This window comes from Diabrotica virgifera, chromosome 1 (assembly GCF_917563875.1).
Source record: "Diabrotica virgifera virgifera chromosome 1, PGI_DIABVI_V3a".
In the NCBI taxonomy this organism is placed as follows: domain Eukaryota; kingdom Metazoa; phylum Arthropoda; class Insecta; order Coleoptera; family Chrysomelidae; genus Diabrotica; species Diabrotica virgifera.
Window position 1 is genome coordinate 293,752,069 of NC_065443.1, and position 12,425 is coordinate 293,764,493.

Genomic DNA, 12,425 nt, shown 5'->3' on the forward strand with positions numbered 1-12,425 from the left:
AAACCACCTTTTTCAAATTGTGCAAGTTGTATTATTAATATTAATGTTAATAAATGAAATATAAATATTTTGACGTTTCACAATTTGACAATCCACTTTTAACTGCAGTGCCTTAAAATTTTTAAAGCACTAGTGCCTTAAAGTAGCATTTTTAACGCTCCTATGGAGTCCTAAAAATTGCATTTTTAACACGTTTGTAGAAAAATATATTTAAAAACACTAATATATTCTTTCCACACCTTTCCTGGACTGATACATACATAAATTAAAACATTTTGAAGTATAACTTCAAAAATATAATATGAAAACTATTTAAAAAGGCAGTATAACTATTAACTAACCTTTGTTGATTCTCTTCCCACAAATTTTAAAACGCAACAACCATACATAACCAAACCGTCAACCGTCCAAACCATAGCTGCGCTACAGCTGCCATATTGGATAATTTTTGACATGTCATTTGAACATCCAATCAGAACAAAGTTATAATGCGCATGCGCCGGGATCGTAGGTTTTAACATATAAAAATTCACCCTCATATCGCGCGTAAAGAAGTATACCTTCAAAAATTTTCACTTTTTTTAAAATGAATTTCTTTTAGAAATAAAGTATCTACGTCCCCGAAAACGAACGGAAGCGGCCCTGATCCTTTCGAGTTAAACTTGTTAGGCGACAGTCTACCTACTAATACAACGACAGACAGTGAAGGCAACACATCGACGGGTACCACCAAAAAGACGCCCCTAAGTTTTCTCGGAGAAAATTCGGCATTAGTGAATTTAGATAATCTTGTAACAAGTAAGTTAATAATTATTTTTCTACTTTGTATAATTTGTAGACTTTCTTCTGATTCTTGAAAGATGATTCTTTTTATTAAATTATGTTGGTCTTAGTCGTTCTGTAACTACCAATGTTGCTTGAGCACATGCGATGGCCTCTACAATAATATATGAGGACATCAGAAAGGCAATCTGGATATACAGTGAACGCCACCGTACTAGACATGGGTAGGTACCTAATTGCTATGCTTAATCCGGTCCGTTTTCAGATGTGACTTTCATCCCTGTCATGTTACTGTCAAGAAACTATTCAAAATAATTCATACAAAAATACATTAATTAGTAATAGTATAATATTACTATTTTTTAAAACGTTTTTATATACTTGGCTTGGTTGTTGTCACGGTCTCCGCAAATTTTCAGAATACCTGAAATTTTCAGAATAGCTTAGAGCTAGCTAACAATGCAATATTTAACTGCTATTATACAGGGTGATTAACTAGTGGGGTAAAGCTCCGTAGATCCGTTATAGTAATGGATAGCAATAAAAGTTAATAACAAAAATTGTAGCCAACTTTGAGCTTCACATTACAAAATTAGTTAGAATGTTACAAGGGTGTTCGATAACATAGTGGCAGATCAAAGTTATGTTTTTTTAAATGGAACACCCTGTATTTTATTTTATATTCGAAATCTTCTTAACTTCTTCATTAGAAAAATATTAAGGTTCGGTATGTTATACAGGGTATTTACAAAGTTATAACCAATTTTATATGAAAATCGTAACAAGTTTAACTCCCTGTATAAATAAAAATAAGCACAATGGCATTGGTTTATTGATGCCATATTATTTTATTTATTGTCAAAATTTTTATAAATGATCGATATTGGTAATTTTCTTTATATTGAATACAGGGTGAGTCAAAACGCAAGTACATTATTTTCTCAGTAATTTTAAATGAAATACCCTGTATTTTATATCACTATCGAAAAGTACCATTACCGTACTTTAATTTTTATATAACCATTCCCTATGTCTAAATTTATTAGTTTTCGAGATATTTTCATTTTTCAGAGCAAATTATTAATTACGGGTCTGAATCTTTCCAAATTTTAGGTAAGCCATGACTGAATTGTCTAAAACTGACAATTTACGATTACTGATTATCAAGCTGTAATCAAAGTTGGCTACAACTTTTGTTATTAACTTTTATTGCTATCTATTACTATAACGGATCTACGGAGCTTTAGCCCACTAATCAATCACCCTGTATGGATAAATCGATTTTTTTTTATTTCAAACTATTTTAAAAATGTGACTAATGCAATGATATTTTAAAGTACGTTAATAAATCGATATCTACAAATTGATTGTGGGTCAGTGGCATTAGACTGCAGATCGAGAGTTCCCTAGTTAGAACGCGACTGATGCGTATCTTTTTTTAATTTTTTTAATACACAATTAAAAGTTGATATACTTAAAATTCATATTTTATAAGTTAATTATTATATATAAATATTATACAGTGAGCACGTAAAGGTTGGAATAAATTCATTTTCTCGAGAATGGACGATTTTGGAAAATAATCCCGAAACAGGTCAATTTTTATTTTTAAATTACGACTTTTTGACATATACATCATACTAGTGACGTCACCCATCTGGGCGTGATGACGTCATCGACGATTTTTTTTAAAATGGGAATAGGGGTCGTGTGATAGCTTATTTGAAAGGTAATTCAATTCTCTATTCAGTAATATAACCATTAACATAATTATTTATACAGGGTGTAGAAAAAAAATTTTTTTGGATTAAATTTACTGACATAAAAAGAAGAATGCAAGAAATTTATTTAATTCAAAATACATTTTCCTGCTCTCAGAAAACAGAAAAAAATGTTTATTTGAAAAATAATCATTGCTTTTCGCTTAAATTAAATGTTCAAACTGTCAAGAGAAAGGTGGGTGGCTGCTTTAATACTGAATTTAAGCAGAAAACAATATTTATTTGTCAAATAAACATTATTTCCTGTTTTCTGATAGGAGTAAAATGTATTTTGAGTTAAATAAATTACACACACTCTTCTTTTTATGCCAATAAATTTAATTAAAAAAAATTTTGTACACCCTGTATAAATAATTATGTTAATGTTTATATTACTGAATAGAGAATTGAATTACCTTTCAAATGAGCTATCACACGACCCCTATTCTCATTTAAAAAAATCGTAGATGACGTCATCACGCCCAGATGGGTGACGTTACTAGTATGATATATATGCCAAAAAGTCGCAATTTAAAAATAAAAATTTACCTGTTTCGGGATTTTTTTTTAAATCGTCCATTCTCGAGAAAATGAATTTATTCCAACCTTTACGTGCTCACTGTATGTACCATTACAACCGTGGTATTATAAAAAGTATTTTTTATATTATAGTGTAATTTTTGGAATTTTAAGCATTTTATATATGTAGTCAAATTATTTTATATTCTCCTGTAAATAATAAAAACGTTTTATTATAAAAACGTTCTTTTTTATAAAAGTGTAATTATTCAAATAACTTTATTCAAACACCAAGAATATTACAATACTTTAAAACTTTTACAACTTTAACAAAATGACAACTATAAACGTCAAAATTAGATCAGCTGTATTTAATAGGTCCTTTCATTCACAGTCATTTGTTTCGAGCTTCTGTCACATGTATAATCCGTCTATATTAATATTATACACAGATTATACAACATATGACAGAAGCTCGAAACAAGTGACAATCGTGGAAAAGCCCCATACAGCTGATCTATTATTTGTCAACTTTCTATGTTAATATTCAGTTTCCATACATTTTCTGACGTTCTAAACGTCACTAGACAAAAATAAACCTTACAACAAGTGAAGGGTCCAGGACTGTAATAGCACAATGTTCCTGTGTGTCTAGTATGGTGTCGTTTACTGTATACGTTCAGTCTAGAATATTGCTGGTTCCTCCCCTTCGAATTGATTTTGTAGAAAATAAATTTCTACAAAGGCAACATTATCAGCAGTACTACAGCAAATCTTGAGAATTGACCATAATACTCTAACACAAAAATCTTTAATTAAAAAAGATGCACTACAAACATGCACCAACTTCACTGACGGTAAAACACATCCTGCTTGATTGTCCAATCTTCGAGAAAGAAAGGGGGAATCACCTCAAAACCACGCTGACTGAAAATATTCCAGCACTGAGAAATTATTTGAAAGATTCAAAATTGTATTATTCTATTTAATGTAATGTAGCCTCAATTATCGTGTTGTACTCGTGTTGTATGCAAATAAAAAGAGTGTTCCTGAATGTAATATTTTTTGACTCATTAACATAATTTTCAAAATAAATCATTAGTCAATTAGAAGTAATAGTGACTAAATAATGTTCCACACCAAAGCCAAAAAATAAAAAAAATTAGAAGCTCTTATCATCACTCATATTATATTAGACCAGCAACTTACATTTCATTAGTGTATATAAAAAGTCCGTCTATAATATATACCAGACATACCATTCAATTTAAATATTTGCTACAAAATCTGCACTGCGATTTTTTTATTCATTATTATTTTTACCTTCTCATACATAAAAACAGATTATACTAGACTAAATAGTTGGTGTAGAAGAACAGCAACTGAATTCGATATTATAAAATATTATGGTATATCCCAGTGTATGGTGTAATGGTATAATTATTAAGTATTTAAAAATATTTTAGTTTAAACACATTTTTCAATAAATATACTTTTTGTAGAATCTACCGAAGAGAACTGGTTGCCGGTAAAAAGTTACAGTAAATAGACATTTTTTCTTTTTCACCTGTTGAATTTAACAAATTTTGTTGATTTTTAAAGTGTTTAACCGTTTTATGTACTATGTGTCTTTATGCTAGAGGGGAAAATGTACAATTCTTCATTATGGCCAAACTAAAAGATAACATTGCCAAAGATGATTTTTTTTGGTTGCTTTACGTACAACCAAGCATATATGAAAAATAATTAATTAATGGCTGTTTAACATCTTTATTTAATTACTAATTTTATTTCTCATACCACTGGCCAAGGCCTGCCCATCTACCCTGAGTGATCGGGTAAAAATTTACCGCATTAAGGGGCTATCATAGTGTAAAAGTACGAAATTTATGATTTTTTTTTTGTAAAATATTTTTATATTCCTTTATATCCCTTTCTATCCCTATTTATTTTTATTCCCTTTTTTGGGAAGTTTTAAAATAAAAAGTACTGTACCAATTGGTTTGATAATTTGCATGAGCATTTATTATAAAAAGAAGTACATGTAAAACAATTTTCATAAAAAATATTGAAAATTAAACGATTTATGCGCTATCTACTGGCACCGTGAAAATAAAAACATGGCTCCACTGCTGATCGAGACTAATATAGATCCTGAAACATAAAATTTCAGTGATTATTGAAATATAAGTTATTTCCTATACCATCAACTAGGATTTTAGAAAAATATTAAAATTTGGAAAAATGAAAAACAATTTAAAATTAGCTAAAACATTTTTAGTTTTAAAAACCGCCAAAATGACAGTTTTTATCACATCAGAAAACCCCTAGTTGATGGTATAGAAAATAACTTATATTTCAATAATCACTTTAATAGTTTATGCTTCAAGATCTCTCTTAGTCCCAATCACTGCAGCAGTGGAGCTATACTTTTATTTTCACCGCGCCAGTAGATGGCGCATAAATCGTTTAATTTTCAATATTTTTTTATGAAAAGTGCTTTTGGTGCAGTACTTTTTAGTTTAGAAATTCCCAAAAAAGTATATGAATTTCATAGTTGTTTTACACTACGATAGCCCCTCAAACATGTTTATCAAATGATAATGGTGATAAGTGATAAGGTAATACGATATACTGTGAAATTATCTTAAGTGAAGCAAACGGAGGACGAATTGACCATGTTATTTTGCTACGACATTTAGCTGATAAGTTTCAAAAAATATTGTGAATTATCCTCAAAATAAGTCTAAAAATCGACTCTGAATGTAAGTTTAGTATACTTATAGACAAATTATCAGCTGTCAAATTATCTCAATAATGGTTAACTTATAGTAATTAAGTAGTTACTATAAGTAAGAGTAACTTATCAAAATTCTTGTGGCAAATGAAGAAATGTATATTTTAAATCACTTAATATTAACAATCACTTTGAGACTATTTTTTATTATTTTTATATTATCTTTGTATCAGTACCTACCTTTATCATACCAACATCAATCCCTTTTGCAGGCATGCACTGGACTTTTACACCAAGCCTTATGCGGTCTTCCTTTTCTACTCTATTTTGACATTAATGATTTTGAAGATCTGTATTAGGTCTATTTGCACTTAATATAGTTTTATGTTTTTTTCTTTTTATTACTTGTACTTCGTTTAATCACAGGAACTTTTCTTGATTCTTAAATTTGTATCCTGAAGTTTTTTTATGTATACAGGGTGTCACGAAAAGATTGGTCATAAATTATACCACAGATTCTGGGGTCAAAAATAGGTTGCTTGCCTATACATTATATATACTTACATATATTGCGATATACTTACCTATATACAATAGTGCACACAAAAAAAGTTACAGCCCTTTGAAGTTACAAAATGAAAATCGATTTTTTTTTCAATATATCGAAAACTATTAAATATATCGATTTTTTATTGAAAATGGACATGTATCATTTTTATGGCAGGACCATCTTAAATAAAAATTAAAATAAAATTTGTGTACCCCATAAAAATTTTATGGGGGTTTTGTTCCCTTAAACCCCCCCAAACTTTTGTGTACGTTCCAATTTAATTATTAGTGTGGCACCATTAGTTAAACACACTGTTTTTAAAACATTTTTGCCTCTTAGGACTTTTTCGATAAGCCAGTGTTTATCGAGATATTTTGAATATTTATCGAATCCACCACATATTTGTATATGGTTAAGTACGATCATAGAGACCTGTTAATAATCTGAAAGTGTAATTTATAATTTAATTTTTAGGTATATTTTGAAAAAGAAGCCACATCTCGATAAAAGGTGACTTATCAAAAAAAGACTAAGAGGCAAAAAAGTTTTAAAAACACTGCGTTTAAGTAATGGTACCACAATAATAGTTTAATTGGAACGTACACAAACATTTGGGGGGTTTAAAGGAGCAAAACTCACATAAAATTTTTATGTAAATATATTAAAAAAGAAGCCGCATCTTCAGAAAAACTCGCTTATCGAAAAAATACTAAGAGGCAAAAAAGTTTTAAAAACGTCGTGTTTAACTAATGGTACCACAATAATGAATTAATTGGAACGTACAAAAAAGTTGGGGGGGGGGGGGTTTAAGGGATCAAAACCCCCATAAAATTTTTATGCGGCGGACAAATCTCACCATAATTTTGTTTTAAGATGATCCTGCCATAAGAATGATACATATCCATTTTCACTAAAAAATCTTTAATAGTTTTTGATATATTGAAAAAAATCGATTTTCATTTTGTAACTTCAAAGGACTGTAACTTTTTTTATGAGCACATTTGTACTAAGTTAGGTTTAATCGAACTATTTTTGACTCTAGAATGTGTGGTATAATTTATGACCAATCTTTTCGGGACACCCTGTATATCATGGTCCTTACGATTATAGTGTCAAGTAATCCGTTAACTTTGAAAACGTTCAGTTTATAAATAATAATTATTGGCTTTTAAATTCTAAAAATGGTTGTTAATATTTAGTGTAGGGGTATTTTTGCGAAAGACCCTTGTTTTATATAACCAAAGGGTAAACTTGTTTTTTTTTGGGTCTGATCGGAATGATCCTAAGACTATACTGTACTACATGTTTGTTTTCGTTTAGGTAAACCCGCCAACCCAACACTGGTGGCGAATCCTTTCTCAGATCCAGCAATAAACAACCCACCCAGACAAGTGTTTAACACACCTCCCCCGAAACCGTCCATCAACGAGATGAAGCAACAAACGTTCGCACCCTTTGGTGTCTCAGCACCAGCTCAGAGCTTTTCACCCGTTCCTACCCAGCCCATCGGATCAACTGCGGCCTTCGGTGGACAGTTCTCAGGAACTGCCACACAGCAAGCTTTCGGCGGTACCAACGGCGGAGTGTTTGCTGCCTCCTCTGTAACCCCTGTAAGTACTAATATACAAGTCGACAGAAATATCTAAATCCGCCAAGGTCAGATATATCGAAAAATTCTGTTTCGCGACGTTGTCAGATCTATCAGGTTTCAAAGGTTTTTGGGTTTTTTATTTGTGACCTGTTTCACAGTAAAATTTCCTTATGATGTCCATCTATCAGAGTTGTGACTGAATAGCTTCACTGAGGATGCATAGATGCTGAAATAGCTATATGGAGATGGTGGTTCAACTTTGAATCAAATAGAAACAAAAATTGCCTTTATCTTTTTCATCTTTACTCAGATTTGAGTACCTGAAACTGTCATTCGGTCCTTTTCCTAGACGAAAAGAAGGTACATACATGGCCAAAGTGTCCTTTATTTGCTTTCTTTTATATTCGTCGTCTCTTGTGCTTATATATTGTAAAAGTCGGATATACAGGATGCAGCCAGAAAGCAGTTTCTTAACGAAAAGTCTTGGGTTTAAAATATTGTTTATTATTTTTATCTCAATTATTCTAATTGTATAAAAGTAGCAAACTTTGTATCTAGGGCTTTTCTTCTTCCTCGTATTACGAGAGATGTCGCTGTTTTGCGTCTCAAAAGGTGGAAACATTGCATCGCGATGTTTTCCCTTAAATAGGCAGGATTGTTGATATTCGTTTCAGAGTTGTGACTGCATAGCTTCACTGGGGATGCATAGATGCTGAAATAGCTATATGGAGATGGTGGTCCAACTCTGAGTCAAATAGAAACAAAAACTGCCTTTATTTTTATCCTAATATATTTCTTAAAAAATCTTCTCTTTCAGGATCCTTGGACTCCTGTTGTAAATAGTAACGGTACGTCTACAAATTCACCATGGACGAAGAGCAACGAGCCTGCAAACCCGTTTTTGTCCTAACACTATGTCGATGGCTGTAAAATATCCATTGGTCAGTATATCTACAATCACACTAATTTTTTTCGTCTAGGTACATATTGTATAATCTTTGCTGACATTCTAGACAATAAAAAATTGTACTGAGATTTTTCTTGTATCTGTAATTTTTGCGTTGTTTATTAACAAACTATATAAGCAAACTTATCCGTTAAATTCTGTAGCTGTTGAAAACGCTCACGAATTTCTACAATAACTCTATCTAACGAAGAAATCGGCTTTCGTCTCAACTCATTTTTACAAGACAAGTTAGCATCTCTACTTCCGTCATCAAAAATATACTTTCTTGTTATGCGCCTTCGAGGTTTTATGGAAATTCCTACAGCGCCATTTGCCAATTCCTCTATTTTCTCTCTCAATATCATCTGCAAAGCATTTACATTTTGAGCACACAATTTTATGTCAAGTCCCCTTGTTTGTAAATATTTTTGTGCATCATTCACTTCATGTAGCACCGGTTGCCCCATGCCCAAAAAACAAAGAAAGGAAAATGACTGCATCGAAACTAGTAAAGCACCTGCATCTGTCCTAGTGTTTAAGCTTTCACCTGCCTCTGTCAGCTTTATCAAAGTGACGAGTATGTCTTTGTAATGATGCCATGTCACATTTACGGCTCGTCTTTTGCACACCACTGTGTGTCTTGAACCCTTTTTTGCCTTTTGCCTGTAGCTGCTATCAAACTTCCTGTGTCGATGAGAAAAACAAAGAATAGCAACGTTCTAAAGTGTCGAAAAAAGTTACTGAATCCACCTCAACTGAGGCAGCGTGTAAACAAACTAGGTTTAACGAATGATTTGAGCAAGGTATGAATTCAGCTTTAGGGTTTAATTCTTGAATTCTTTGCTGAACTCCTGATTACAACTCTACAGTTGCTTATATCTAGGCCATCAGCTTGAATCTTGTCCAAAATCATCTTTGAAATTCCTTCAGCAGTTTTGTCTTTAGTTTCCATGAAATCCATAAAAGATTCCATTACTTTTACTTCTTGATTTTCAATTACTACGTATCTTAATACCTGACTTGTTTGATCTTTATGAGAAAGATCTGAAGTGCTGTCGAATATAATTGAATAATACTTAGCCTTTTTTATTTGTCTGATGATATGTTGGCGAACATTATTTCCCAAAATGGCAATAAATTCGTTTTGTATTTGTGGTGACATATATTGAAAGTTTACCACACATTTTAGACCTTACAATATGTTCACGAAGTACAGGATCGTATTTTGCAATTAAATTAACCAATTCTAAAAAGTTTCCTCTATTGGTACTGGTGTCGTTTTCTATATGTCCACGCAGGGCCGTGCCGTGCTATGTTGCGGTGAGGCAGTCGCATCAGGCGGCATCACAAGGGGGGTGGCATAATCAGTAAAATGAAATTACATCAAAATAATCATAGGAATGAGAAAGTATGTGCAAAATATAATATTTGAAAAATATCTGATGGCGTGTGTCACTTGAATTTAAAGAGTGGCGCATGCCACTCTGTAAACTTAGTTTTAAAAGTGAAAGCGGCTTCTTCTACAGGAACAACATTATTTTTTTTGTATTATATAAAAACTGTACATATTTTTTCTGGTTCTACACAAAGCGTTGGGAAGTTCTGAAAAAACATGTTTCACAACTCTAAAACCGTTAAGCGATACTAGATGGTCAAGTCGAATAGATGCATTGAAACCTTTAAGATTTCAATTTTGTGAAATATATGATGCCTTATTCGAAATAATAGAAGAAGTCAACAAGGATACAGAAACTAAAGTCAAAGCACGAGGATTAGCAACAAATATTCAAAATTATAAACTCATATGCGGTGTAGTTCTTTGGCATGATATTTTATTTCATATAAATTCAGTCTCGAAGATGTTGCAACATGTAACTATAAATTTGTCAGATTGTGTAAAAAAGTCAGAAACAATAAAAAAAATTAACATTTACAGACAATCATACGAAAATTACTGCTAATGAACTTGCAGAAGATCTTGATATAAGTCCGAATTTCCAGCAGAAAATGAAATTCGAACCAGGAGAAAAAAGCGTCAATTTGATTACAAAAAATCTATAGATGAGCTCTTATTAACAGAAGAAGATTCATTTAAAATAAATTTTTTCATCTATATTTTAGACATTGCCATTAATTTTTTGATTGCTCGATTAGAAATTAATAAATAAATGTATTTTTAATAATATTTATAAATTGAGGGAAAAAAATATAAAACACTAAAATGAATCTTCATTCAATACTTTCAGTAGAAAAAAAAAAAAAAGAATCGGATATACAGGCAAATGATCTAGAAGAATTGCGTGATATATCCCAAGTGATAACATTTCCATGAAACCTTTAGAAGTTTTGAACTATTTCCGTATACCCAAATGTAGTTGTATCACTAAGAATTTTATTAACACTTCCTGTTTTCAAAATTAAAAAGTATTAAAAACTATTTACGAAGCGAAACTAAAAAATTAGCAACCATTTCAATAGAGCCCTCGCACTAGCTGCTACTTTTGACTACAACCGATCTGATTGACTAATTTGCCAAAATTAAATTCAGAAGGATAAAATTGTAATTTTTGTCAAAATGTTATTTACCTAATGTTAATACGTATTTCATTTAATTTAAATTATGTTTTACCCCCTCTGTGGCTCAGTGGTAAGAGCGCCTACCTTTGGATCAAAAGGTCCGAATGATCGTGAGTTCGAATATCACAAGGGTCAGAGATTTTTCGTTTATTATAAATTAATAAATGAAAATAGTTTCTGTTCTTGTGGGATCGGTACTCACCGGAGGGACCGCAGACGTTCGGATACAATTAGCCTCTCTTTGCAAAGACAATGACGTCGACTTTGCAAAGTAACAAGACACTTACTCAACACACACACTACACATGACACTAGGTACCTAACTGCAAAAATTCACCGCACCTACCATGCCAATGGCCATTAGTTGTCGAGGCATTAGCTAAATAAAAAAAAATATGTTTTGTTTTTAAAATAAAAGTGTTGTTCATTTTGTGCAGTTACATTTAATAAAAGTTAAGCTTCAATTATAATTATGGGGCGGCATTTCGAAGACTTGCATCATATTGAAAAGATGTACGGCACGGCTCTGTGTCCACGTAAAGCCAAATTTTGTTTGGCAAGCAATCTTATAATACCAAACATTTTGATAAGAATTTCCTGCCATTTCTTTATTTCTTTTGCCACTATGTATTGCTCTTTTTTGTCAATAGTCTGTCCTTTTTTAAGTCTGCTCTCCAACTCCTTCTACTTGCAATATTTTTTTATGTATAGTGCACTTGATTCGTGACTTGAAACCTTAGGATTTAATTTCCACCAAATATTAAATCCATCGGATGAACAAAATTTAGATCCATTCGTTGTATTTAAGTTCTCAAATAAACGATAACAAAAGCCAGTCACTACAAAATATCATTCAAAGAAAAGGAATTCCCCGAATTCGTCACAAAATAAGTAATGAAAAATTCCGTGCTCCTTTCAATCGGTCAGAATTTGTAGCTGTGATAAAAATATAAAATGGTTCA

The 12,425-nt window shown here is 31.6% G+C and overlaps 1 protein-coding gene across 7 annotated transcripts in view; it reads left to right on the forward strand.

The window, feature by feature from the left end:
- Nucleotides 1-12,425, forward strand: part of LOC114324222 (epsin-2) — a 128,726-nt gene that overhangs the window by 104,424 nt on the left and 11,877 nt on the right. For 5 of the 7 annotated variants that reach the window (XM_050651860.1, XM_050651855.1, XM_050651843.1 and 2 more), the window contains 4 exons: nt 602-798; nt 4,565-4,603; nt 7,670-7,959; nt 8,758-8,881. In XM_050651860.1, the coding sequence (XP_050507817.1) occupies nt 602-798; nt 4,565-4,603; nt 7,670-7,959; nt 8,758-8,850 (619 nt within the window). In that variant the 3' untranslated portion in view covers nt 8,851-8,881. The remainder of the gene's footprint in view (nt 1-601; nt 799-4,564; nt 4,604-7,669; nt 7,960-8,757; nt 8,882-12,425) is intronic. The other 2 variants (XM_050651872.1, XM_050651876.1) reach the window with 1 other exon arrangement.